The sequence below is a fragment of the Leishmania infantum genome, chromosome 32, assembly GCF_000002875.2.
Source record: "Leishmania infantum JPCM5 genome chromosome 32".
In the NCBI taxonomy this organism is placed as follows: domain Eukaryota; phylum Euglenozoa; class Kinetoplastea; order Trypanosomatida; family Trypanosomatidae; genus Leishmania; species Leishmania infantum.
In genome coordinates this window covers 1,058,756-1,085,910 of record NC_009416.2, presented here as the reverse complement: position 1 = coordinate 1,085,910, position 27,155 = coordinate 1,058,756, and the positions used below count along the sequence as shown (strand labels likewise).

The 27,155-nt window shown below is 61.2% G+C and overlaps 9 protein-coding genes across 9 annotated transcripts; all 9 read left to right on the top strand.

Moving 5' to 3' along the window:
- Nucleotides 1-1,005: 1,005 nt before the first annotated feature.
- On the top strand, nucleotides 1,006-3,651 carry LINJ_32_2900 (conserved hypothetical protein; the record flags this gene model as incomplete). The annotated part of the gene is made up of 1 exon (XM_001467929.1): nucleotides 1,006-3,651. One exon carries the CDS (start codon nucleotides 1,006-1,008, stop codon nucleotides 3,649-3,651), a length of 2,646 nt encoding a protein of 881 aa, XP_001467966.1.
- Nucleotides 3,652-4,790: 1,139 nt separating this feature from the next.
- On the top strand, nucleotides 4,791-9,362 carry LINJ_32_2890 (conserved hypothetical protein; the record flags this gene model as incomplete). Its single annotated transcript, XM_001467928.1, has 1 exon — nucleotides 4,791-9,362. The coding sequence occupies one exon, from the start codon at nucleotides 4,791-4,793 to the stop codon at nucleotides 9,360-9,362; it is 4,572 nt and encodes a 1,523-aa protein (XP_001467965.1).
- Nucleotides 9,363-10,899: 1,537 nt separating this feature from the next.
- On the top strand, nucleotides 10,900-11,283 carry ACR2 (putative As/Sb Reductase; the record flags this gene model as incomplete). The annotated part of the gene is made up of 1 exon (XM_001467927.1): nucleotides 10,900-11,283. One exon carries the CDS (start codon nucleotides 10,900-10,902, stop codon nucleotides 11,281-11,283), a length of 384 nt encoding a protein of 127 aa, XP_001467964.1.
- Nucleotides 11,284-12,358: 1,075 nt separating this feature from the next.
- LINJ_32_2870 (conserved hypothetical protein) lies at nucleotides 12,359-15,478 on the top strand (the record flags this gene model as incomplete). The annotated part of the gene is made up of 1 exon (XM_001467926.1): nucleotides 12,359-15,478. One exon carries the CDS (start codon nucleotides 12,359-12,361, stop codon nucleotides 15,476-15,478), a length of 3,120 nt encoding a protein of 1,039 aa, XP_001467963.1.
- A 788-nt stretch (nucleotides 15,479-16,266) lies between these two features.
- LINJ_32_2860 (conserved hypothetical protein) lies at nucleotides 16,267-16,716 on the top strand (the record flags this gene model as incomplete). The annotated part of the gene is made up of 1 exon (XM_001467925.1): nucleotides 16,267-16,716. The coding sequence occupies one exon, from the start codon at nucleotides 16,267-16,269 to the stop codon at nucleotides 16,714-16,716; it is 450 nt and encodes a 149-aa protein (XP_001467962.1).
- A 956-nt stretch (nucleotides 16,717-17,672) lies between these two features.
- On the top strand, nucleotides 17,673-18,077 carry LINJ_32_2850 (putative ribosomal protein L27; the record flags this gene model as incomplete). Its single annotated transcript, XM_001467924.1, has 1 exon — nucleotides 17,673-18,077. One exon carries the CDS (start codon nucleotides 17,673-17,675, stop codon nucleotides 18,075-18,077), a length of 405 nt encoding a protein of 134 aa, XP_001467961.1.
- Nucleotides 18,078-19,695: 1,618 nt separating this feature from the next.
- Nucleotides 19,696-23,082, top strand: LINJ_32_2840 (conserved hypothetical protein; the record flags this gene model as incomplete). Its single annotated transcript, XM_001467923.1, has 1 exon — nucleotides 19,696-23,082. The coding sequence occupies one exon, from the start codon at nucleotides 19,696-19,698 to the stop codon at nucleotides 23,080-23,082; it is 3,387 nt and encodes a 1,128-aa protein (XP_001467960.1).
- Nucleotides 23,083-24,003: 921 nt separating this feature from the next.
- LINJ_32_2830 (putative ribosomal protein L27) lies at nucleotides 24,004-24,408 on the top strand (the record flags this gene model as incomplete). The annotated part of the gene is made up of 1 exon (XM_001467922.1): nucleotides 24,004-24,408. One exon carries the CDS (start codon nucleotides 24,004-24,006, stop codon nucleotides 24,406-24,408), a length of 405 nt encoding a protein of 134 aa, XP_001467959.1.
- A 1,433-nt stretch (nucleotides 24,409-25,841) lies between these two features.
- LINJ_32_2820 (conserved hypothetical protein) lies at nucleotides 25,842-26,996 on the top strand (the record flags this gene model as incomplete). The annotated part of the gene is made up of 1 exon (XM_001467921.1): nucleotides 25,842-26,996. The coding sequence occupies one exon, from the start codon at nucleotides 25,842-25,844 to the stop codon at nucleotides 26,994-26,996; it is 1,155 nt and encodes a 384-aa protein (XP_001467958.1).
- Nucleotides 26,997-27,155: the final 159 nt, after the last annotated feature.

Below are 27,155 nucleotides of genomic sequence, written 5' to 3'. Positions count from 1 at the left end.
CTCTGTTTGCCTCCGCCACCCTTTCACTCTCTGCAGCGGTGGAAAAAAAAAGAAGTGTTGCTGTTGCTACTGGCTGCTACGCGTTGCCCGGTAGCGGCAGGGCGCGCACGCGCGCGCAGATACAGAGGCGGTGAAAGCGCTCACAGCCCGACCCCTCCCCTCCTCCCTCGCCTCAAAAACAACAACAAAACAAAATGACACCGACAACAGCGAAGGGAAACGTGCCCAGAAACAACACCAAGAGAAAAAAGAGGGCGATAAAGAATAGCGCTGCTGGAGGAAAGCTGGAGACGACACTTGGACTTCGTCCTGCACTTGCACGACAGCAAGCGCGACAGACTGGGGGCGGAGGAAGGGCCGATAACCCGCGTTCCCCTTTCCTCGCTTGCCATCATCTCCCTCACGCTGCAGGAAACGGCGCCTGCGCTGCTAATGCATATGCATACGTATTCTTGCTACGCACCTATGCAGACCTGTACGTACCTGTGACCCTCTCCTCCTGACATTTTCCTCCCATTCGCGTTTTTCTTTGTGTTTCTGTCCATCCCTCCTTAGTTGATGCGGCAACGACACACGTGGGCGAGGAGGCAACAGCGACGGCACGTTAATCGACTTTGCCCCCTCCCCCTCTCTCTGCATGGGTGCGAGACAGTTTTCGGTGACCGTGCATCGGCGGCACTTGCGCTTGACGGAATCTATCTTTCTCTTTGCTTTGGTGCGTGTGTCGCGGCTTCTACCCCGCGCGCTCGGGTTGTTCTTCTCCCACCGCCTCATCCCCTTGTGCATCCCCCTTACCGCATTACCAACGCACCCGTGTGTGTGCGTGCGCCGGTGCATCAGCGCTAGTCGCTCCCCGTACTACCCTCCCTTTCTGTGTCTGTTTCGGGTCGTTCACCCGCCACAGAGTTTCGTCTGGCGTCATCCACGCCTACCTTTTCTCGTTTGTTTCTGTAGACCGCGCGCGTGCGCTCCTGGACTCGTCTTCGTTTTCCTCATCCTGCGCAGATGTCCGGGCGCTCGTACGCGGAGATCATGTCGCGGCCGTCGGCGCTCCGCAAACCGCTTCTCTACACACCGGCATCGTCGACAGGGAGGCCGACATCGTCCCCGCGACGACGGCAGCGGCAGCCGCTGCAAACACGCGGGTCTGCCTCGACCATCGCCGACTCCCCTAGGCGTCTCATCTCGTACTACTTGTCCAAGGCTGCGTACAACACGCGCGCGGAGGAGAACAGAGGCGACGGCGTCGCATCCGCTACCGCCAGCGACGGAGATGATGCTGTGGACGAACGGACGAAAGGCGCCGATTACGACCAAGGCGCCGTTGCGCATGAGCTACAAACGCCGCCGTCGTACTTCTCAGAGCCTCTCCGGTCTTCGCCGTTCTGGAGCATGCAAAGCAACACTGGCACCTCAGTAACCGCCTCACCTCCCTCTCCGCGCCGCCGCCCGACCACTGCCGTGGCGCCGTCTACGTCAGGCACCGTCAACATGGCCACCACCATCCAGCAAGCGGAGAGAAGCAACGGCCTCAGTGAGGGGCCGACGCTGGTGGAGCTGCGCACCCCACTGCCACCAGCACCGACGGCAAACTTGCCGCCATCTGCGGCGCCGGCGTCGCTCCGTGCCACTCCGACGTCCCCCGTATCGCAGCTCGCCGTGTACACGGAGGAGCAACGCCGCGTGTTCGAGGCACAGGTGATGCAGCAGGTGGAGGCACTCCTTCAGGCGCAGCAGAGCGAGTGTCGCGCCGAACTGGAGGCGTATCGTGTGACGGCCGCAGAGGCCCAGGCCACGCTTCAGGCAGTGGAGGCGGCCTTGGGAGAGCAGATCAGCGATATACAGCGCAGCAACAGCGGCAAAGTTGAAGGCGCCAGTACAGACGTGAGCGGCCGTCGCGATGACTGTGCTTCGGCCGGCAGGCCCTCTTCCACACCGGAAGCGCTGTCGCCGCGGTCGCTAGCTCTATCAGTGGATGCACTGGCTTTCGAGATGTCCCGCGTCGCCGCCGCGGCGGTGACGCCGGCCACAGAGAAGCTGCTCGACGGTATCATGAGCATTCAAGACGGCCAGCACGTTCCGACGGTGCTACAGAGGGTTATGGAGCAACTCTACCATGACCTCGCGCGCGCGCTGGTCCCAGCAGTCATGGACTTTGTGAGCCAGCAGCAGCAGCAGCAGCTGCACGAGGAATGGACTTCCGCGGCAATTAAGACCCATGCGTCAGTTGCCCATGCGACGCGCAACGATGCACCGTGCGACATCGATGAACTACTGCGCGCGCAGGCAGAGGTGGCAGCACTTCAGGAGGAGGTCCACGCACTGCGTCGTACGCTGCGTGGCCGAGACTCTGGCTTCACCAGCAACGACGCCAGTTCCACTGGTGGCCTTGCCCCTTCCACGTTTTCCATCATGACGCCCAACGCACAGAAGCACCCCTCGCAGGATGAGCTGGTCTATGCGTTACAGAATCGCCTGCTTTCCGAGTGCCATGCCATGCTAACGCGCAGCCACCACGAGGCGCTCTTGCTGCGCCGCTCGCTGGAGGAGGAGAAGCGTCAGCACTTTCTGACGCGCCTGCGCCTGCTGAAGCCTACACATCCTCTCGCACCACATAGATCGAGCACTGCTGCCTCAACCGCTGCCTCTGCTTCTGGCCATGTTCGGTCTCACAATGCCCCTGCTAGCTTACGGGTGTACCTCGGCGGCAGCGGCGGCGTTGATGTGCCTCCCGGGTCACACAGCGGTAGTGTTTCTTCGCCTGTGATGAATGGCTCATCGGCAACGCGCAGCCCGACTTCATTCATTCCCGATGCCGGCGGCTCTCCTCACTCGCAAGCGCACACGACAGCCAGGCAGTCGGCGGGCCCCTTAATCAGTGCCGCGCATACAACAGCCCCACGTCGCTGGACTCCCGTGCACAGCCCGCTTCCGCTTGCATCTGACAGCGGAGGGGCAGTCGAGCACGACAGAGACGGTGATGCGGGGGACAATGCTCCTGCGGAGCAGCCACCTGCGCCGCAGCACATGTCCTCGCCGCCATCTCAGCTACTATCCACGGACCCTAGCCGCGCAGCGCCACGCACTGCGGCATCTCTTCAGACTGCCATGCGAGTCGCAGATGAGGTACTGAGCACGACAGCACCCGCTACGCACACCGCCAGAGAACCAGCCCATCCGTATTATCGGGAAGAGGGAGGCGGCGTTACGGGGACTTGGCAACGCGGCCGCAGTAGCGGGGATGTGAGCGAGGTCCCTCAGGAGAATAGAGGCAGAGCCCTGTCTTCTCGGCAACGCGGAGAGCCTCTTGGGCAGCCGCCACGCGTGCGGGAGCATTCTGTGTCTTTCCTCGATTCCTCTGACTCTTTCAAGGAGGACGTGCGCTGTAAAGCACCGTCACTCATGTCTGAGAGTCCGACAGGCGTCGCATCACGCGGCGGGCCTTCTAGATTGTCCTCCACCCGCGTGGTGGGCAGACACGACAGCAACATGAGCACTGGCATGGTCCCGATGCCGAGCTCCACCCTTGCAAGGCCGTGGGACGGCTTGGCTGATGCCGCAGAAGCCGCGCCGGCGCCGCCCAGTGACGCTTACGAAAGACGAGTCTGGAAAAAGACAGTGGAACTGCTGAGCCGCTACTCCATCGCGTAGAGGAAGGTTGCGGGCGGGCGTGTGCGCGAGGGTGTGGCGGCCACTCACAGGCGCATGAGCACGCACAGGCGCGAGGTCGCGTGCACCAATGCACCAACACGGTCCACAAGACGACGAAGAACGAGGAGAAAGTGTCGACGTTTGGCGCTCCGTTTCTTGTTGCTCTCTCTGCTTGATTGACTCCCATAAGAACAACGGCAACGACTTGCGGCGTCTCGCTCCGTCGTCTCGGGAGGCTTCCTGGTCTCCACATCTCTTCAAACCTTAGAGGGAGAGAGCAGGAGGCGATGCTCTCCATCGGAGAGGTGAGTGTGCGTGTGTGTGTGTGGGGGGGTGCGCCGGAGTGGCTGCATTCGTATTAGCACTTCTCTGCCCCAGCCATTCATCCATGCATTCGAACAGCCGCAGCCGTGCCGACACGGTGACGGCTCTCTCGCGTTTAGCTACGAAGCGCTTTTCCCCAACAACAAAGTTAGTCCTCTTTTCCCCTCTCTTCTTGCGACCTCTTTGCCCTCCGATCCTGTGATGCCTCCGGCGCACCTCGGCTCCCGCGCATGTGCGTGTGTGTGCGTGCATGACCGGACCTTTCGTTTCCCTCTCTCTACTCTCTTGTGTCCCTCTTGTGCAAACATCTGTTTATTCATTCGCGGACTGCACAACCGCAGCAACCGTTGTAGTGGTCCTTGTGGCTGGGTGCGAATCCAGCGTCGCCTAGATCATTCTTGAGACTTCGCACCCATCGACTTTTCTTTCGATGGTTCGCCTCTGACTGAAGCTCGTTGTGGACTACGTCTTCACCGCTGCCTCGCTGCTTGCTCTCCATGTTGCGCTACATCATCGACGCCGTCAGGTTCCGATCTAGTTGGTGCTGCTGCTAATCCCATTTCTTTGGAGTGATTGGGACTCCCCTCCTTCCTCTCCCCAACCCACACGCGCAGCTACCGGAGTCGAGCAGCTGTGCCAGTGCTAGCGTAGGTACTGCTCTTGTCTTCTTTCTTTCCTGCATCGCTCTGCTCCCCCTCTTGCGGCTGTCGCTCTGCGTGCGTGTCACACACACACACACACATACACAGCTCAAACGACTGCCGCCCCTCTTTTCCCTTTTTTTCCTTGTGTATTTCCTCTATCTCACGCGCGTGATGCTGTGGCCCCCAACCACCCTCGCCTCTCGGACGGGGCCAGAACCACCTCCGGAGTTGGTGCACCGCGCCCTCGGGGCGTGTCGCGTCGTGCTTCACGAGGTCTGCCGCCGCGTTGAATCAACAGTCGCAAACGCCGCCGCGAAGGCAGAGCTGCGGCACGGAGTGAAGGCTGCCGAGTCAGCGGTGGCCAGGTCCGAGCGCCTCTTCGCCGTGCCGCCGCACCGCAAAGGCTCTAGCACCAGCGGTGCTTCCGCCGGCGCGCCACCGCTCTCGAATCTCGAGACCCAGGACCACGCCGGCAGCGGCGTGTCTTCCGTTTCTGCCGCGCCCCATCACGCCAAGTGCGCTCGGTCGACACAGCACGCACAAAAGTCCCACGACGCGGCTGGCAGGAGAGAGAGCATGCCTGGCGCCACAGTCGGCGCATCCGGGGGTACTTCGGCCTCTGCGCCGCCGCACCCCACAAAGGAAGTGATCGTGAAGCGACGGAAGACCACGGTTGCACTGTCGCCAACCAACGCCGTCGGCTCGACAGCGTTGCAGAGCAGCACCGGCGCAGAGACAGACGACGCGAGCAGGGCGGAGCAGCACTTATCGAACTCGTCTCTCAGCGGCGGGGCGACACCCAGTGCGATGCGGCCTGCTCGCACCGTGATGTACACCACCGACAGACTCCCATTCTGCACCGCATTGCAGAGTGCCGTCGTCTGGGGCTACGTGCTCAGCGCCATCTTCTGGAAGCGGCGGAAGCTGACGGAGTACACCATAACCGCCTTGGAGTTGCTGCTGCGCGTCATGCCGGTGCCCTCAGATATTGTCACTCTCATTGTGGACCCAGCGGCGCTGAGTTACGAGGGAGTTGCTGGAGAGGATGGCGCGTTCAAAGGGCGCCGCGCGCCGCGCCGGTCGGGCCACATGCTTGTTTCCGTTGCCATGGGCGTGTATTGCGCACTGTCGGAGTGTATAATGCAGAGCTTTTCAGAGCCGGCGGTGCAGACGCGCGCGTTGCGTTTGGTTACTGAGTTGATCACCAGCAGCCTTGTGCCACCGCGCAGGAGCGAAGCAGAAGCGTGCTGTGCAGGCCGCGAAGGAGAGACGAATAGTTTCATTGCGCGTCGCTCCGACAATGGCACCGTCGACGTGGCCGCGTGCTTCCATGGGGACACTGCGGTTCGGGTCATTGAGTCCTGCCTCAAAGTCGCAGCGAGGGGGATGCAGGAAACTGCACGGCGCGAGGCTCTCCTGGCGCTCCGGGCGGCCGTGCAGCGCGTCGTGCACACCTTCGTCACAATGCGGACGTACGATGAGGTAGTCGGCGGCACCGACGGCCGCGCTCAGGCACACTCGGCCTTCTCAACGGATACCGTCCTCGCCGACTACACAACGGATGTCGATAACAACGAGCCCTACACCTGGATCCACGTCGTGCTATCGGACAAGGCCGAGGTGCCGCTGCCGGCCCCACGGTGCACCGGTTTCTCACCGCTTGAGCCGGCTGCCACTGCAGCGGCGCCCCGCTCTGGCGGCGAACCCGGCGGCAACCCCGCCACGCAGCCGCCGCAGTACAGAGAAGGGCGCTCCGAGCTCGTCAGCGCGCCGGCCGTAGGAACATCGCCGCAGATCATGAAGCATGCACTGCGCACAGGTGACGCAAGCAGCAGCGCTAGCGAACAGGTCTCGAACGCGCCGGCTCCATCACCAAAGCGCCCGGTGTTCCGTGAGGCCCGATGGCCGTCCGCGCAGCGCGGACACGCGGTGCCTCGCCGCAACGAAGGCAGTTCACACGTGGCGCACACTTTGGCGCGATCACAGCCGTCTGCCACTGCAGCCGCCAGCGCCGCCGCGGCGACCCGGCTCGACGTCAATCCATCGCCTTCCTCGGTGAACCTCTCCTTCGACCCACATACGTTCTTCCGCAATAGCGTCGATGAGTCTCTCGTGCTGGATGCATTGTCGACGCTGAGCACCTCTGACGGCGCCCTTCCAAGCCCTCTGAAGGACCTGCTGATAGTGCTGCGCCGCATGTGCCGGTATGCATCACGCCCGTGCAGCGGCACGCCAACCAACGCGAACAGGGACGTGCGAGAGCGCGATGTGGGGTTGTGGGCTCTCGAGTGTGTGCTGGACGGGCTTCCCGTGGCGAACTGCGAGCGGGAGCACCGCTGTGCCACGTGGTTGTCCCTTGTGTTAAACGCTTGCAAATACGAGCTGCTGGGGTGCATCGCCAAGAACCTGGCCATGGCGACCCCGTTCACGCTTTTCGAGCGAGCTGTGCACCTGCTGGGGATGCTGCTGCGCAAGTTGCACTATCACATGGCGCGCGAACTGCACACGTTGCTTGGCGCCTTTCTTCTCCCGCTGATGGTCTCGCAGTACGCCGGGTTCCGTCAGAAGCACGCGGTGCTGTCCATGATACGGCAGCTCTTCACCGTGCCGCACCTGTGCGTCTCGTTCTTCGTAAACTACGACTGCAACCCTGCCTTCGACCCTGGCGCCGAGTACGGCGGCATGTTGGAGCTGCTTGTGGAGCACGTGGTGGAGATGACCTTCCTCGATCACGTTGACGGCAACGGCGACGCCTACCCGTGGCTCTCGTCGGATCAGCAGCAACTGCTCCGCAGCGAGTGCGTGGTGGTCATTCACACACTGATGACCTCACTGTACAGGTGGATCGCCGAGGACCCGCGGGATTATGCAGCGAGCCTGCAGCGCGATCACCAGAAGGGCGCGCAACAGGGGCAGCAACAAGAGGGCGGCGGCACGATCGGCGCAACCGAATCGACTGAGCTGTGCCTGGACAGCTGGGAATCAGACGAGGTAGTCGACCCGAACCCTCTGCTCACAGCTAGCCACTCTGCGACGGCGGCTGCGAGCCGCAAGGAGGACCACAAAGGGAGCAACAACTCCGGCGAGAGCGAGGTCCACGGCCGCGACGTGGCACTTCCCCTCGACGCTGTCTCTGGGAAGGCCCTCTCTCACTGGAGGAAGAACAGCAACGTCAACTACCATTGGAAACACATCCACTACCTCCTGCATAACAAGCGCATCGTCCAGGAGGCTGTGCAGAGCATTAACTCGGGCCACTGGAGGGAGGCAAAGGAGTTCCTGGAGAGTCGCGGCTTCATGGCAGCAGTGGCGCCTAGCGAGACGGAGCGGGCTGACCCGTCAAGTGTCGCCCCTGGTACGTCCAGCTACGCCCTTTTTGCTCGATTCCTCTTCGAGTACCCGGGCATCTCTCGCGGAGCGCTCTGCTCGATCTTCGAAAAGGTAAACCAAAAGGATGGCGTTTCGCGCATGCTGCTGCAGGAGTACCTTCACTGCTTCAACTACACAGACATACCTATTGATGTGGCGATGCGTGACACAACATGCAAGTTCATGTCCTGGGATCGACCAATGTTCGAGGCGAAGGTGTGGGAGACGATTCAGCAGTGCTTCGGCAACGAGTATGCGAAGCAGAACCCCGGCTCCATCACAGCCCGCGACGCCGACGTCATGGCGGGCGTGCTGCTCTTCCTTCACTCGAATTTGCACAACTGTTTGGTGAAGAGCAGCCGAATGCAGGCTTCGCAGTTCGTGCGTGACGCGAATGCCTGTCTCGAGTTTCCCATGATGGAGGAAGACCTCCAAGCCATGTTCAATCGCGTTTTGAACTGCAAGTGGGAGCTGGACATGTATGGCCGCACCCCGCAGCAGGCAGAGAAGGAGCGGACGCTGGTGCGACTGTCGACCAAGATCCAGATGGAGCAGGCAGCGCAGCAGAGGCGGCAGAGCGTCGCCAGAAACAACAGCTCCATCGTGAACTCTGAAACGACGGCGGTGCCGGCCTCTGCCGCTGCTGCTGGTAGTGGTGCAGTTGCCACCGCGTCGGTGGCGGAGACTCACGCGACGACGTGCAAGGGTTACCTAATGTTTGACACCGATCCGGCGGCTCTGGAGGATGTGCTGCAGGGCGCGGACGAGAGCGACGGTATCTCGGGCCACAGTCCCTCTCGTGCGCCCGGGACAGCAGCTACGACGGCGACTCCAAAGGCGGAGATTGCACAGAACCCGAACGCGTCCATGGACAGCAGCACGCTTCAGGTCTGGATGAGCGACGATATGGGGCTGCTGGACAACACGATCCCCACCTACGCTGACAACAAGGACACCCTGAAGACAAAGGAGGAGCAGCACCACGCATTCCGCGAGGTGTCCGCCATGTACCTGCACAAGCTCGAATCGGTGCATCGGCTTTACTGTGTCGAGGATGAGGCGTATCGCCCGCAGCCTTACATTATGCCCTGCTACGCCGAACACGTGCGGCAAATGCTCCTGCTCACGTACCCACATGTAATGTCCTGCGTGTACATGGGCTTCCGTGTTCTCGAGGAGGCACCGATTGCGCGCAAGCTGTTGGACACCGTCCAAATCACGTACGACATTGCCGCCGCGTTTGTGCTGAACCTGCGTGACCTGCGTCCCGTGATGGAGGAGGCGCTGCAACGGTATCTGGATGATGAGCGGGCGTACCGGCTGCTGCCCTCGTCTCGCGCCACGTTTGTGCCCTTCCTACTGAACGTGCTTTAGGGCGGAGGACTGAGGAGAGGAGGCGCGCAGTGACGATTTTTCAGATTGTCGGCGTGATGTCGGTATGACCTTCTCTGCGTGCATGCGCGGGGCTGACCGTCTTCTTCCTGCTCTCTCCTCTGCACCCCCTCCCCCCGCCTCCCCAGGTAGAACAATCCGCAGCCCGCTGCACCCCGCGCTACCGAGGCCCGGCCCCTCTCTCCATCCCCTCCCTCGGTGTCTTCCACGCGAACGACCTGAATCAGCTCACGCTTTTCGTGTCGCCGTCTCCAAGCATCGGCATCAGCCAAACGACGAGTACACGCTTGCTTTGTGTGTGTGTATGTATCTCCCCACTTGATGCGATCCTCCTTTTTTTTTGCTTCTATTAATTTCTTGTGTGTTGCATATTCCGCTTGCTTCGATCTCGATCCTTGCGTCGTCTCAGATATGTCTCCGTGCGTGTGGTTGTGGATTCCCAGTGAGAGTGTTGTACATGATTGCCCACGAAGTTTGCGCACTCCGTTCCTTGCCTTTCTATTGTTGCTGCGGCTGCCCCCCCCCTCCCTCCCCCCGTCGGCTTTGTTCAGCCGGGTGCGCGTGTGTGTGTGCGTGTCTGTCTTTACCTGGTTTGCGTCTCGGACCTTCTCGCTCCCTTTTCCTCACCCCTCTTTCGGCCAGAACTGTAGACACGCAGACAAACACAGACAGACAGAGACCGCATACGGGACAACAGCTGCGCTCAGGCCCCCCCAAAAAAAACGCACCAGAGCAACCGTAACAACGACAGTGCAGGAAAGGAAAAAAAAAACGAGGAGAAGCGCAATGGACTCACTTGTGACGGGAGGCGGGGGGAGCAGTTGCGGTGCCGCCAGATCTCTTCTTGCTCGGGTGTTCTTGTTGGATAGCTCGAGTGAGTGGCACGCGCTCATGCGCCTCGCCCCGACCGCACTGCTCTCGAGGGGTGGGTGGGGATGAGGAACGCCGGCAGTGGGCCCAAGCTGGAGAGAGCCACGGGGCATCGACACGGCTTCTCTGTTTGCGTTCTATCTGAGAGGCCATGAAGCAGCAAATGAGGCGGTGGTGGGCAAGACAGCGCTGCCGCTCCAGTGGCGCGCCAGCGCACCACGACGGCCCATCCTCTGCCGAAAGTAGCGCGCACAGACGCAAAAAGGGGTGAGTGCGTGGCTGTTCTGTTCCCTTGCATGTGCGCTGCTCTAACTTTTACGTTGTGGGCCGCACGGAAAGGATGCACAGAAGCCCTTCCTCATGCGACAGGATTGCCATTTTGGCGCGCGTGCTTGCTTGCCACCTCACTGCCTTCTTTTTGGGTTTCTTTGTGGCTCTTACGGTGCCGCTTTTCGAACATGGTGACTGTCGTCGTGCACTCTAGTTTGCTTTGCGGCGACTTTCTACGTCCCTCGGTGGCGGCCGCGACGTACTCCTGACAAAGGAAGCAATCTGCACACTGTGTCTAAGCGCCGTGCGTGAGTGAGTGCCATTCACCGGCGCCGCTTTATGCGCTAATCTTCTTTATACCTCACTTGGCTGCGCCGCAATGGCGAACTACACGTACATGAAGCCCGAAGAGCTGGTGGAGGTGCTCGACAATCCTGACTCACTCACCAAAGCCGCGGTGATAGACTGCAGGGATAGTGATCGAGACTGCGGCTTCATCGTGAACTCGATAAGCATGCCGACGATTAGCTGCACGGAAGAGATGTACGAAAAGCTCGCCAAGACGCTCTTCGAAGAGAAGAAAGAGATCGCTGTCTTTCACTGTGCCCAGTCGCTCATACGGGCCCCCAAGGGAGCCAACCGCTTCGTTCTGGCACAGAAGAAGCTCGGCTACGTGCTCCCTGCCGTGTACGTGCTGCGTGGTGGGTGGGAGGCGTTCTACCATATGTATGGCGACGTGCGGCCGGACCTCATTTATGTGTGAGTTGTAAAGAGCGGCGGCACTGGCTGTGCGTGCAGCGCAGCGGTAGCTGACAACTGCCGTGCGTGTGGTGAAGGTGCAGAGGTCGAAGGAGGCGATGCGGCGTCGCCGTCGGCTTCTCCCACGTGTATTGTCGCTTCTACACGTTTTGTGACGGGCGCTGCCTGTGTGTGTGTGCGTGCGTGTGCGCTCGTCAGCTGCGTTGCAAAGACAGCGGCACCCAGGAGCAAGAGCGCGTCTTTGATGGCCGGAGGTGCACTTCAAGCTCATCTCCCTTGTTTCGTTTTTCGACCCCGCGCATGCAGAGACGCGCACACGACGAAGCCAAAAGGAAAAGACAGATAAACGGCGTCGAGGCAGCCTTCCAGGCCTGCTTTCATCGGCGAAGGACAAGGTAGCAGCGATGCTGCGTTGCACCTCTTCCTCTCTCTTCGGCGCTTGAGCCCTTGCTCATTTCCGCAGAAGAGGCAGCAGTAGCAGCCGCCATCATCCCTTCCGCGCATGAGGGAGGCTAGGCAAGCACGATGTGAGACGCACTTGAGCAAATTGTGAGATGCTTTTTCTTGTGAACCTCGAAACACCTGGGTTGTAGCGCAGCGATGGCGCCATGGCGAACACAGGCTTCTTCTCCTCTTCCTGTCCACCACACCACCTAGCACCGTCGGAAGTTCCGATGGCCCTGTGTGCTTGGGCTTTGCTTCTCTCGGTTACTGCTGAGCTAGAAGGCAGGCATGGGTGCGCAACCCCTCCCTGGACGCCCCTTTCACCTCCCTTCACCTCCTTTCCTCGGACCCTCCTCCTGTGAGGCCCTGCTGCGCACTTTCCCTTCTTACGTCTTTCCGCGTCTGGGCGAGGCGACGGGGCGATGACGTGTCCCCCACCGCCGCGCGGGAGCTGATGCACGTGTCTCTGCCTTCACCCATCAAAGCTGGGTTTTGCTGTGCTCTCTCTCTCTGTCTCTGTAACTCAGCGCGCGTGTGCGCTCTCCTTTGGTTGTCTGTCTCGCCACCTGTCTTCCATCCTCGCCGCGTGTATCCCTTCCCGCACTCGGCCTTCGCTGTGCGTGCTCTTCTAGAAGATGAGTCGAGCAGATAAGCAGCAGCACCAGGAGCACGTGGCCGGCACCTCCCGTGACACGAGCGTCCGTCTGTTCGCCTTCGCCAACACCCGCCCCGGCTACCAGATTGTGTTTGCCCCAGAAGAGCCGCTCATTATTCTCAAGTCGAAGAATTCAGCGACTCCGCAGCACCCGTGCCTTCAGTGGGAGCCACTGAGCACGCTGGTATTCCAGGCTCGCCCCAACACCACGCACGCCGTCTACGTAGTCGACACCACCAGTCTTAGCAGTGCCGCCACGTATGATCAGGAGGAACACGTCAACGGCGCCGCTGTTGGGCCGCTGCTGAAGCGGCTCAGCAACGCCATCACGCGACTGAACCCACACAACGCCACCATGGTGGCGGCCGGGGTGTCGGGACACCTCGCGATGAAGTACGTGCTTGTGGGCGAGAAGACGCTGGGCCACCGTGATCGACTCGTGCAGCGACTCGTGCTCTTGTGCCCCACCTCACTGAGCGCCCTCACCGCCATGACGAACGCCGTGATCAAACGCCCCGCCGTCGACGGTTATCAGCTTCCAGAGGTAATCGTGCTGCTAAAGGAGCAGACAGAGGTTCCTGGGTGGTCTGCATGGCTGACGGCGCTGAAGGACGTGCATCACCGCATCTCATCCTTTCGCGTCACCACAGACTTGGGGCCGTCCCTTTTCGCGGCCATCGCGCGCGAGGCGGGGCTTGCGGCGGCGGACGGCACGGCGGTCGATGTGCAGCAGCGCTACGCGGCACCGCGCGTGTATCGACTGGACTTCGTGCTGAGCAAGCAGACAAAGAGCGTGGAGCAGCTGCCACGGCTGAGCCCGCTCGACACACTCGGCTACGACGACGCCGCCGAGGACGATGAGGATGAGGGGCACGGCCGCCACCACGCGCACCACCACGGCCACAGCCACGGGGACGGTGCGCGCCATCACCACCACCGTCACGACCACGACGCGGATGAGGCCGACTACGAAGACGCCGGCAGCAGCGACGAGGAAAGTGAATTCGAGGAGGGCGCGGATGACGCCGATGCTGGTCATTCCGCAGGTGCGGTCGAGTCCTCCTGTGGATGCGGCAGCGAAGGCTGCGGCGGTGGCCACGAGCACGGCGCAAAGGCGGCAGTGAGCGACAGCGCTGGCAGTATGCTGGTGAGCGGTCTTCACGGCCTCGCCAACTGGTGTGATCCGGTGCGCGTCATCGTGGAGGGCCGTGTGCTAGACCTAGGGACCGGCTTGGTCGGCACGACGGACGGTTGCGTGGAGGTGACGAACTTGCCGGCGATGGTCGCAGCGGACTCAACACTCGCCGCGTGGCACGCGCGAGCCGCATCAACTGACCGGCAAGCGAAGCAGCGGAGGCCACCTGCAGTAGCGGTCGCCGGTGTGCTGAGTCGTGACAAGGAGGGCCGCACAACGCTGCGCGCCGAGGAGGCGCGGCCGCTCACCAAGGCGGAGGTGCTGCACTCCATGACGGCTGGCAGCTCCATCGAGGAGATTCCGGTTCACTATAACACTTCTCGCATTGCACACGGTTACGGTGTGCTGCTGATTCGCGGCCGAAAATGTGTGCTGGTGCGCAACGTGGGAGATGCGATGGCCGCACGCATGCGTATTCCTTTTGCGCCTCACAGCCGCACCGAGGAGTCGTGCGTGGACTGCGCCGTGCGTGCCCTCTGCGACGCCTGCGAGGTGAGCAGCGATAACTTTTTCTTGCCCAGCTATCTGCCGCCGGTCGTCTACTACCCCACAGCGGCCACGGCCAACGCGGACCACGTCGGACCACGGTGTGTGACCATCTACACTGCCTTGGCGATCAGCCCCTCTCCACGCGGCGCCGCCAGCGATGCCATCGAGGACGCGCCAGAGCCCGAGGAGCCGTACGACTGGGTGAGCTTTAGCCGCGCACTGGCGCTGGTGGAGACGGATGCAGAGCGTGAGGCGCTGCAGGAGGCACAGCGCCATCTGGAGCGGGCGCACAAGGCCGGGCTGTACACTCCCGTCAGGGGGTGCGGCCTCTTTGGCGAGGATGTGAAACCACATAGCGGCGCCGCCGTCGGTGCTGCTCTGTCCAAGGCGACTCTGACTGGCATTCCATCCCGAGCCGGACAGCGTCTCAAGACGCTGGCTGGTATCGAGTTTTACGTGATTGTATGCCCTGGTAGTGCGGCGGCTGAGCTGACACCGCTGCTTACTCAGGCGCTGCACGCGAGCTGCTCACTCGTGTGCGGCGAAGATACGGCCACCTCATCTATCGAGGACATCGCCGCAGAAGCTCAGTGGCGCGGCGAGCGACACGTCTTGCTGTTGCTGGGCGGGAACGATGACGCTGAGGCTTTCTGCGAAGCACACCTGGTCTATCTGACAGAGAAGCGGCAGGCGACGGCGCAGGTGTTCACGATGTTGCTGCCGCAAGCGGCGACGTTGATCACCGAGCTCGGCAGCGGGGCGCTTGCCTCCGAGGTGGAGGCGCGACTGGACTCTCTTCTCTCCGCCGTGCGTGTCTCGGATGCTCTCATCACGATGGTTCCACCGAAGGAGCTTTCCCGCGGCGAGCAGGCTGTCCTGCAGGTCTGCTGCAAAGCAAACCCTGACCTCATGCTCTTCTACGGCTGGGAGGCGCGCCATCCCTTCACCGTGTGCGACCAAACGCCGTCGGAGAGCGGCAGCGCCATCGACGCCTGCGCCGCGCCGGTCCTAAAGGAGATGAAGGTTCGCACACCCGCCGGCGTGCCTGTTGCCCCTGCCGCCCTTGCCTTTCTCACCCACACAGGAGCGCTGAACTGCTTCTATGCGTCGGGGGAGTGTCGCCTGCTGTTTGCGCAAGGCGACGTGTGGATACCCACCCGCGGCTCGACGCAGGGCTTTGTGCACCTGGACGTTGTGTCGCACTGCCTGGCCGTGGAGCCGGGCAACGAGTGGGCGAGTGAGAGCGACGCAGACCGCACGAGTGAGCTGACGCTGCTTGTGTGGTGCGCCAATGACGCTGCAGCGGGCACGGCTGCCGTGCATGCGGCTACGCTCGAGAAGCAGCTGCAGTGGAGTGAGGCGAGGGACGGCTCTGACTGGCTGCTGGCGTATGATCCCCTGCCCCAGTGGGACTAGCGCATGAGAGCATGCCACATGGCGCCACCGCCTGCTTGTCCGGTGTAGATGTGCCTGCATGTGCAAAGTACGTGGACGCGCGGACGCCTTCTCACTCCACCTACTCTCGAGTTATAGCAAAGAGCAGCCCGGGGCAGAGGCTGGCTGGCGCTATTCACTTTCGACGGCGAGGCAACCGCAACGCCTGCAGCGCGCTCTCTATGGCATCTTCTTTCTTCTTCCTTACACCACTCTCGGGTAACGTGACGTTAATGGCGCGGTTGGTGCTCCCCACCACCCCTGAGGCACTAAAACAGAAAAGGCGGATATAAAAAAAAGGATATACGTGGCCAAGGGGGCACACGCAGGCGAACATCGTATCGCAAGGGTGCGCATCGACGAAACGCTGATGTCGCCACTCTCGTGTGTGTATATGTGTGTGTAAAACGTTCTGCCAATCGGATGGCGGTGCACTGAGGACTCCCTGTCTTCCCCTTCACCAAAGCCACCCGTGCGTCTGCGGAAGGAGGAGGGGATAGTGTGTGTGTATGTGGACGATGCTCCCCCCCCACACACACAAACACACCTCTCACCTCCTGTTAACTGTTCCGCTGTTGGACGTTCATATCAGCGATGGACACCCGCACGTGTCCCTTATTCTTCTCCCTCGTTGTCTTGTCTACTTTGTTGTTATCTTACACGTCGGGCTTGACGAGCTGATGACTGGCTGTCGAGGTGAGGAATAGCAGCAGCAGTCGTCTCAGGTGTAGCAGTGCTTATCACCAGCGTCGCGACGACCACTGGCAGCCATGGTGGTGCATCTGTTGTGGATCATCAACCAGTCCGGTCAACTCATCACCAAGACGGCCTTCACGAGCCCTGATAACATCGGCGAACTTGGGGCCAACCCGGATATGCAGTTGACCTTGTCCAGCGTCCTCTTCTCAACCTGTGGCATGTCGCAGCAACTGACGCCGAACGCCGACCCACTCGACAGCGCCTGCATGACCCTGGTCGAGTGCGAGGAGCACAACATCCACGTCTACGAGACCCCGACCTCGGTGAAGTTCGTGCTCTTCTCCGACAACCGAACGATGGAGTGCACGAATTTGTTCAAGGAGCTCCACGCCCTGTACGCGGAGTTTGCGACCAAGAACCCCTTTCATACCGTGGACGATGCCGGCATTGGCCAGCCCATTCGCATCCCCGCGTTCACCGAAGCCATCAGGACAACGGTGGCCAAGTACCAGCGCATGTGAGAAGGCAGCCTCACGCCACCAGCGCATGATGCCTTGTTTGTGTGTGCGTGTGTGATGCCGAAGAGGGATGCAGAGCAGCGATAGGTTGGTCCGATGTGGACAGGTCTTGCTTTCCCTCTCCCAGCGCAGAACAAAAATGCGTGCGCATGTCTGCCGGGCCGGTACTCCCGACCAACAGAGCTGGCCGTGAGCCGTTCTTGCGTGCCCTTCTTGTCGCTACTACGTCTTGGACGTGCTACTGCTTGACGTGCGCCCATTTTTTCTTTTGACTTTCGGTCTTCGCCGCGTGCATTCGTAGTTGGAGTGGGGCTGAGGTCAGGCAGCCCGCACTCTTGTATGCCTTGGTATGTGTACCTTCGTGACGGCGTGCCCTTGCGTGGCTGCTTTCGGCACAGCAGATATCTGTTTCCGCAACGAATCACAGGATAGGCAAGGAAACCTACAGTCGGCTCTTGCGCTGGAGGATTTAGGGTACGCGTGTGAAGCGAGTACGTGTCTTTGATATTCGACGCATCTGCACGGTCAAGGGGAAGCAGCAAAGTCTCACTGACGTCGCTCCCTCATCTCCTTTAGGCCTGCGCTGTTCTCTGACGAACGCCTTGCGTCTTGCACCGCATATTCGTCTTCCCTTTCGCCGCCTTTGGGCTGTGAGGCGTCTTCTCTCGCCTCTCCTTCGTCACGGTGCCCTCTTCACCGTCTGTCTCTCTGCCTCACGTCCGACATCTCTCTCGATACTTTTCGTTGTCTCACTGTGTGTGCGCTGGTGTGCCTTTCCGTCACCTCCCCCTCTCTCTCGCACACCAACACTCACTCTTTGACACACACGCGCACACGCCGCACGCGCTGGCAACGGCGCCGCTGTGTGGCCACTCGCTTCCCTTCGCGCTTGCCCTGCGTGGCACCCCTTTGACTCTCCCTCTTCAGCATTTTGCCTCGTACTTCCACTTCCGCACGAGATGACGAAGTTCCTGAAGCCCGGTAAGGTGGTCATCGTGACGGCTGGCCGCTACGCCGGCCACAAGGCGGTGATCGTGCAGAACTCTGACATCGCGACGAAGGAGCGCCCGTACGGCCGCGCGCTGCTTGCGGGCATCAAGAAGTACCCGAAGAAGGTCGTGCGCGGGATGAGCAAGCAGACGATCGCGCGCCGCTCGCAGGTGGGCGTGTTCCTGCGCGTTGTGAACCACAAGCACTTCCTGCCCACCCGCTACAACGTGGACATGTCGAAGGAGCTGCGCGGCAAGATCAACGTGTCTGACGCGTCGAAGCGCTCGCGCTCGAAGAGGCTGGTGAGGCACGTGTTCCAGGCGCGCTACAACGCCGGCAGCAGCATGTGGTTCTTCCAGCGCCTGCGCTTCTAAGCAGCGGAGGCACGGAGCAGTCTGAGAGGGGCTTCTCGGGCGGGCGCGGCGGACGGCCGATCTGGAGGCTGGAGAGCGCCGAAGGGGTGCACGGCCGCCTTCTCTGTCCCTTCCGACCCATCTGTGCAAAGCCGCTAACGCCCCGCCGCCTCCGGGCATTCGAATGGGCGCTCTCGTGCACGCCCGACTTCCTCCTGGACGTGCCCTCCCACTCGGCTCGTCTTACACGCATCCGCGTCCGCCTGTTTCATCGATGTGTTCTGTTGCCCTCTTTTGCGCTCAGCGTGATATGCGCCTGCGTGCGTCTATCCCGCTCCTGGCGTGCATGTGCGGCTGCTCTCGCGCCGTAGCGCCAGGCGGCGCCGGGAGCCTCGGCGGAGAAATACACACCCAGGCTTGCGTGAGGTGAAAAACAAAACAGAAGGAAGGAAAGGCGGTTGCCAGCGCGCCATGACATGCGGGCTTGATGTGCGACTGGGGCGTGGTGTAGTGGCAGCGGAGGATACTGCGCGGAAGACGGTCTTTTCGCCACATGCGTGCGCGCGGAATTCCGAGTGCAGCGACCGGCGACGGAGAAGGACAGAGGAAGGGGAAAGCGAGTCAACGCACGCGCACACGCGCTCTTTCAGAAGGGGGGAGGAGCGAGGGATGGCAGCTCGAGAAAAGGAGGAGTGGGAGAGGCGCCTACGTGATGAGCTGCAAAGGCGTGGCATCTGCGGTGCACCTCCAGAGCAGTGGTGCTGACCTTCGTCATCAAGAGGGTTCCTAGAGCTGCTCACATGTATCTTTCCTCCTCGCTCTCTGCTTCTTAGCGAAGCGCCGCGTTACCTTCTCTCTCTCTGTGTGTGCGTGCGTTCACTGACTCCTTTCGTTGTCCTACTTTGACGTTGCCGCTCACGCATGTGCGTGCCGGTGCCGGTGCGCCTGCACGCACCTGCGCGTCTCTCTCTTTCCTTTTCGTTTGGTCGTTTCTTCTTTTCGAGCTTCAAAACAACGTAAAAGGTCAAACATGAACGCAGGACGGAAAGCCTGCAAGGCGATCATGAGAGCGGTCAGCCAGGGAGGAGCCTGGATTCGGGTCACCCCCACACCCCCACCTTCTCCCTCCGGACAGAGCAACGACTGCGCCTCTCCCACTCGCCTCTCCCGCCAGCGTCCCGTCTTTTACCCGGCCAGGTGGTACACACCTCCGCGTGGTGCAACTTGCGTGGCTAGCGCGTATGTGAGTATGTTTGTGGGAGGTGATGGCGTGAAGGCATCCGTCGGTTTGCCCCTTGGTCCCACAAGAGGGCACTGACTGGTCTGCTGCTTCTGGTGGATCGGCAGCACTGTGGCGGCTCTTCACAGGGTCTACCGTCGCCAGTATTCGTGTTAGCTCTGCGAGGAGGTGGGCCTTGGCACACTCGCAACACAGCTTTATGGCTTACTCTGTGTAGGCGCTTCTCCTCTGACCCTCTCTCTAGGGGCGTGCTTGCTCACCACTGTCCACTCATCTACTAACTTCTGCTTCGCACTCGCCCCGTCTCTGTAATGAAGCGCGGCACCTTCTTTTTTGCCCCCCCCCCCCCCCCTCGTGTGCGTGTAACACAGTAGAACGTAGTACCGACGCGCCACTGCCATGCAGGCACAGGTGCAGTTGCGACGGCTTCTCCGCCGCGCGTGCACACCGGGGGTGCTGTCGAGTAATCAGGCCGGTATGGCGGTTCACGCTCTTCGTCAGCTCGACTTGCTCTACGTGTCCTCGAGCTCACCAGCGCTTAACGCTCTCCCTATAGTGAGGCAACTGTGCGGCGGCGCTGATGCACGCTCGCAGGCAAACATGCTGCACGCGCTGGCTGCTGCTGTCAGTGAGACCTGTGACTTTCGCACCGTGTTGAACGCGGATCTGCAAAGCACTGTGCAGTGTGTGCAGGCGGAGCTGGTGGAAGTGGCCGACTCGCTCACCGCCACGGAAACTGTGTTGGTCATGGAGGCGCTGCTGAAGTTGAGACCCTACGTCGGCTGTGACGCCTGCGCGCCGCTCGTGAATTCGCGACTGTTAGAGGAGGTTCGGGAGCGGACGATGGCGCTGGCGAGCGTCGTCGAGCGGCCTGTGGACCTGCTTGGTGTGACGCGGGTCATTGTCGAAGCCGCCTCCTCGACCTCGGCTGCCGCGGGGGATGCACCCCATGGCGGTAGGCCGAGCGTGAGCAGCTTTGAATGGGCATCTTTTTCGCTGGAGCATGTTTTGCGCGTGGTGCAGGCTCGTCTCAGCACCTTCAGCAAGCAGGAGCTCATCTCGCTGGTCGATGTGCTGACGGTGCGGCGACGGCCGGCTTCAAGTGACGGTGCTACCTCCTCTTCACCATCCTCATCCTCTGTGCCATCGATACCGTTCCACCGTGAGAAAAGCCGCGGCGCGGCTACTTCGACGGGGAAGGATGCTGAGACGGCAGCCGACACGCCACCGGAGGCGGCCGATGGGGCCATGCTGCTGGACGCCAGCCGTCCTCTTATTCCGGATCTACTTGCATGCGCACTCACCACCGTACCATCACTGTCCGTCTCGCAGCTGTGCGCGTGGCTCACGCGTCTGACGACGCTTCGACTCACAGACAACGCACTTCTTCTGGCCGTTTTGCAGGGCTTGGGGAATGCCGATGTTCAGCACTTCACGGTGCCTCAGCTGGCCAGTGGCGCCAGCGCGCTCGCAGATCTTCTGTCGCTGACTTCGGTGCGAGGTCAATCGTGGGTGCATGCTGGGCTGTGTCTGCGCCTTTACGCACGACTGCTGCACCGCCTCTCTTCAGTTCTCTACGATACCGGTCGCAACGACCCCGCTGTCGTGCATCACGCACAGACACGTTTGCTGCCGCTACTCGGCACGATTCCCGAGGCGGCGCTGGATGAATACATCGACAACGACATGCCAAAAAGCGCAGGGCACGTTGACGGGGGTTCCGGGGAAAAGTCGAAACCGGCGGCGCCAGCCACCGCGGTGCGGGCACACGTTCTCAACTTGTGCACCACGCTTGCAAACGCCATCGAGAAGTCCGCGTCGGTGTTGCTCCGCTTCATGGCAGAGCTGTCCTCGCGCGAGCAAGCGAGCGTTGCCGCTGCTGTCTTCTACTGGCGTGTCTACACGCCCTGCGCCACCGACGTGCCCGGCGCGTTGACAGTGGCAGCGGCATCGCAGCCTTTCATCGCCTTTGATGCAGACGGTCAAGCTACCCTCAAGTCCAGGGATGTGCTGCAGCGCTGCTCTCCGCTGACGCTGGCCGACACGGCGCGCAAGCACCGCGCCTTGTGTGGGTTGATTATGACCTGCAGCGCCGGCTTCACGGCAAGGGATTGCGTGCATGTGCTCAACGAACTCGTCGTGGCACACTATACCGATCAAGCTCTGCAGATGCGTCACCAACAAGAGCAGCAGGAGCAGTGCGGTCTCTGTTCTTCGGCGGCGGATTTGAGCAGTGCGCCAGAGACGCAACCTAGGCTGCGTGAGTCTGTTGTGCGCGCAGTCGCTGAGGAGCGGCGAGTCCTCATGAAACTGCTCAATGAACAGCTGCAAGGCCCGCTGCAGGGCACTCTCGGGGAGGTGCACACATCCCAGCTCGTCCGCTACTTGTCTTCTCTGTCGAGGATGGGTGTGGGTGCCAAGGCACCCTACATCACAGTGATGGACCACCTGAAGGGCCGCTCTCTGTCGAGCTTCGAGCAGGTGAGTGTGATGGTGGTGGTGGCCCGCCATCACGTCAAGTCCCGCCACGTTGTGCACGGCGTCGTTCGCGCTCTGCCGGAGCTTGGCACGGCGCTGAGTTCTGCCGCGAAGGTGACGTTGCTGAAGAGCCTCGGGCAAGTGAACGGCCAGCGATTTGTCAAGGCGCCGTGCGACGGGACTCTGGTGCCCGGGAAGTTTTTTCCCACGATGGAGGAGCTCACGCGCCTCACGCTTCTGCAGCTGGTGTTCTGCTTCAACGGCCTCATCGAACTACGCCAGTACGAGAATCCAGCGGTGCAGGCGGTGCTGGCAGAGATTGGCAAGCGGCTGTGCACCCCGCCGCTGCGGCCAAGCGACTCCTTCCGCTCCATCAACTCCGCAACGTCTCTGGCGGAGTTTCTCGCGTCCCTCTGCCGCTTTGGGGGCCCTGCAGACGGGGTCTCGACAACTCTACTGCTGGAGACGATGCGGGCACTGGAGCAGCGGCTTGTCACGTCACGCTCTCTCTTCGTTGACCTCGCCCGGCTGAACTGGTACTGGCCATGTGTGAAGGAGTACTTTCACCTGTCTTCGGTGCTGTGGACCGGCTCCGCGTCATCGACGCAGGATACGCAACGGGGTACAGTAACGCCAGGCGCTGGGCAGTGGGCTTTCACGGTGAAGGAGTGGACTCATCTGACGAGAGCGTTTGCGCAGCTGATCGAAACCGCCGGTGCGCGTGTCGCCGAGCGGCTACAGGACATTGCCCGGTCGCCGAGCCTGCGGCCAAACACCTTCTTGTGGGGTCAAATGGTGTGCGGGCTGCGGTTCAGCGGAATGCCGCCGCGTGGAAGTGCAGAGGAAGAGCGTCTGGTGGCAAACCTGGAGCAGACGAGGATGCTGCCGCTGCTCGGAAACCCGCAGCAGCTGCTCGACATCACCGTGCTCGCTCTCCACTTCGCCGCGGAAGGACGAGAGGCAGAGGCGGTGCCGGCGCTACGGTTCGTTCAGAAGAAGATGGGTGCGATGCGGGTACAGGACTGCCTGCAGGTGTGGTGGTACACGTCGCAACTGTTGTCAGCGCCCACGGCATCGGCCGCCGCTACGCCATTGGGCAAGGTGACGTCACCGCCACGGAACGGCGAGAGGAAGGTGCAGGTAACGGGCACAAAATCCTCCGTCGAAACGATACCGCTGTCGGAGAGAGCTCGTCTTGTGCTGCAGGAGGTGCGCGATACTGCAAAGGACCAGGTCCTCCACGAGGAAAAGGCGACCATGCAGAAGCTCAGCACTATGGAGAAGCGGCTGCTGAAGTCTTTGCAGTGAGCGCACGGCACACTCGTGTGCACGCGAAGGCTCGCATGGTTGCATTGGCGCACGCGTGTGCGCCTGCGTGGGACTGGCGCACTGCGAGACGAGCACCCCTCCCTTCCCCCTCCCCCTGCTCACGTGGGACACAAGCTACACGAACAGCTACTCACCCATCGCCACACACACATGCACACACGCGCCCGCAGGCACTCCACCAAGTGCGTCCTCTCTTGTTTTCGTTCGGCCGCATCTTCGGCCACCGTCGCACGCGTGCTGCTCTTCACGCAACCGCGACCACAGCAGCGATGCAACCGAGCGAAAAGACGCGCAGCACGAAGTTGTGGGCCCGGCTTGAAGAAGAGCGCATGGAAATCGACGGAGAAGATGACTGCGAGAGGAGAGGAGAAGAGGGGCGGGACAGGCGAAAGCTCTTGTCGGCTCCGCTCTTTGATGAGGGGGTGACTCGCGGCCCATGCGCGCCCAAGGAGGCTTGCATGCTGGACCGCCCAGCTCCCCGCGACAAGCCACCGCTCGCTGGCCTCCTCTGTGTGCGAGCGAACCCCATCTTGTCTACCGACGCCACTTAAACGCCCTCCTGCGTCTCGGTCTGTCTCGGTGTGCCTGCCGACACGCACGTGCCGCCTCGCTTTGCGAAGCTCTCACACTTTCTCTGCTCTCCTTGCGCTTCACGTTGTCTCTCGCCCGCCTTGCCCACCACCTTCCATGCTCCTCCCCGCTTGCCCGTATGTGTGCCGCCGCTGGGCATACCTCCACCCATTCGATGACCTACACATAAACCTAAACACGCACGTACATACCAACGTCGCGGTGCAGAAAGTTGTTTCTGTCAAGTCGCCCCCTCATCCTCTTTCACGACTCCCGTCAAGTGCAGCCTCCACGTCTCCAACTGGCACGCACAACTTGCAAGTCGACGAGATGACGAAGTTCCTGAAGCCTGGTAAGGTGGTCATCGTGACGGCTGGCCGCTACGCCGGCCACAAGGCGGTGATCGTGCAGAACTCTGACATCGCGACGAAGGAGCGCCCGTACGGCCGCGCGCTGCTTGCGGGCATCAAGAAGTACCCGAAGAAGGTCGTGCGCGGGATGAGCAAGCAGACGATCGCGCGCCGCTCGCAGGTGGGCGTGTTCCTGCGCGTTGTGAACCACAAGCACTTCCTGCCCACCCGCTACAACGTGGACATGTCGAAGGAGCTGCGCGGCAAGATCAACGTGTCTGACGCGTCGAAGCGCTCGCGCTCGAAGAGGCTGGTGAGGCACGTGTTCCAGGCGCGCTACAACGCCGGCAGCAGCATGTGGTTCTTCCAGCGCCTGCGCTTCTAAGCAGCAAGCGCTGCGTTCACCCACTGGAGGCCGCCGCCGCAGCAGAAGTGGGTACGTAGCTGCACAGGGATGGGTCAGGGAGGGGGTCTGACGTCGGTTTCTCTTACTGTCCCCACCTCATCCTCTCCTGACTCCCCCGCTTCTTTCGCAGCCGTCGCTCTGCACCCCATCTGCGCGCGTGAGCGTGGCTGCAGCGGCATGCGCGGCGAGACAGGCGTTGCAACTTTAGCCTTTTTTCCTCTTCTTTTGCTGATTGCCTCCGTCTTTCACTCACCCTCGCAGGGAGGACACGTGGCGGTCGATCTTTTCTGTGTTGCGTGGGGTCATTTTCTTTAGCCTTCCAAACGACTTGCCTACTCGGCAGACGAGCATGCGACGCAGGCGTCGCAACCAAACGCAGAGGAGGCGATGATAAAGGCCGAGTGGACGGCAAGGCGGAGCAGGACGCGCCTATCAGCGAGCGGCACGGATACGTATAATGCTTGCTTGCTTTGCCCCCTCCCCTTCCCTCTTCCCTATGTGACACTCGGAGGTGGCTGTCGCCACAGCCCCCTCCCCCTCCTTTACTTCTTGCTCACTCCTCTCGCTACACTGCGAGCTTTCTGGCCGGCCGGAGTCCTCGATGCCCGTGCACGTTTATGTTTTCCGTATCGTTCCACCTCCTCCGTTGTACTCTTCGCTCTCGAATGACTGCATACGCGCACCTACTCCTTCTTTGGTCGTTGTTCATCTCTTCGACATCGTGACGAGTGCCGTCCTCCACACTACGCTATCCGTGCGCTCCAGGAGCCACGCCAGAGAGAAGTGCACGCACGTGTGACAGGGAGGCCGCGTACTTCGAGCAATAGTATTAGTGAACAACAACTAAAAGAAGGATTCCACATCTTTCCGCATTTCTCCAACGCGCTTGACCTGCTGCGCCCGCACATGGAAAACGGGAAGCACACACACACACACACACACACGTTCATGTACATGCATATGCGTACACGCAGTACGCCCATCTGTGCACTTTGGGATCTCGTCAGTGCTGAACACCTTAGCAACTAATCTTCTCTGCGGGCACTCACAAGCACACACGTGTTCTTTTTTCTTCCGTTGGCCAACGTATCGCTTTTCTTTTATATTGTTGGTGCCGCGCCGCGTTTGGTGGGGAACCTGACAGCTCCCCCCTTCCCCTTCTCCGAACCCGCAGGTGAAACAGAGCACGGGCACGCGCGTATACCTCGTAGAACGTCGAGTGTGAAGAGCCACCTTGGACTTTTCTCTCTTCGTGTGTGTGCGCCATTCCTTGCTCTCTATCTGTCGGTGCTGCATCTCAATACGCACATCTTGTTTCAGCTGCTTCCCACCCCTCTGCTAACCCTCGCCACAACCACACACACACACACACACACTCTTATATAGTCCGCCTTCGGCCCTGTCTATCAGCCATGCCAGAGCCACTCGTACCGATGAGCGGCACGACCGCGGACAAGTTCTTGAGCAAGCAGGTGTACAAGAACAACCGAATCGCCCAGAACATGTTCTCGAGTGCCACGCGCAAGGACAAAAAGATTATGCTGCCCCAGACGCTGCTGAAAGGCCTCACCATCCAGAAGCTATGGGACAACGTGTTTCAGGACAACACCGAGTTTTTGAGAAAGTACCACGACAGGCGCAATGAGTCGAAACTCGAGATCGGCCCGTGGGACTACGCAGTCGACCACGGCAGCGGCTCGCGCTTCGTGTCGCTCGTCGCCATTGTCGAGGTGCCGCGTGCTGGTACGCCGACGCCACTGAACCAGGCGCACCGTTTCGCCTACATCAACACACCAGAGGGAAAGCTGATGCTTGTGTACCAGATATCGTCGCAGACGCCTGAAGTGCCGGCCGGCGGCTCCTTCCGCACCGAGGCGTACTTCGAGATCACCGCCGATAGCGCCGACAGCGACTGCTCCATCGCCATTTGGGGCAACTGCCGTAAAATGAGTATGTCCTTTTCCGCGATCCAATACATAGCGACGCCGCGTGCCATCAAAGAGATGACATCAGCGTATCGGCAAATGGTGAATATGATTAGTGAGGAGTTTTGCGGTGGCGCGGTGGCGCCGGCCGAGAACGGCGGTGGCGACGCTGAGGGCGCCGAGGCCAATGGTAACGCCGGCGACGGCGGTGTCGGCGGTGGCGATGGCGGCGGCCTTGGCTCTGTCTTCCATGGCACGTTGCTTGTACTGGCGGTGCTGGTGACGCTGCTTGTCTTCAATAGCACTCGCACGATGGCGCGCACCTCTCATGTGGCCATGACGATGCTGAGCCAGGATCGCGCCATGTGGGAAGGCTCCCGCGCTGGCGGCCGCGGACCCGCTCCCGCGAGTACGGGTGGATGGATGTGCGAAGAAAAGGCGCTACTGACGGCGGCGAGGGAGGCGCAAATTCAGACGATGCGATATCGCTGGATGGAGCAGCAGGCGGAGATCGAACACCTGCAGCGGACCGTCTCGCTTCTGAAGTGGATGGCTTATGTGCAGGTGGCTGCCGTGGTTGTGGCGCTGAGCGGGTTTGGCTACTTGCTGAAGCGCCATTTAGACTTAACTCCAGAAGCTTAGTGGGACCGCTGAGTCGCATATGGTGCCGTTTTTTTTTTGTTGCTTCCCTCTTGCCTCCTCTCGCGTGAGGGGTGCCGGTGGAGAAGAGGTGTGAGCGACGAGGATATCGTAGATTGAATGAGGACGTAGCTGCTGTGCTTGCCTGTTTGTGTTTTCGCT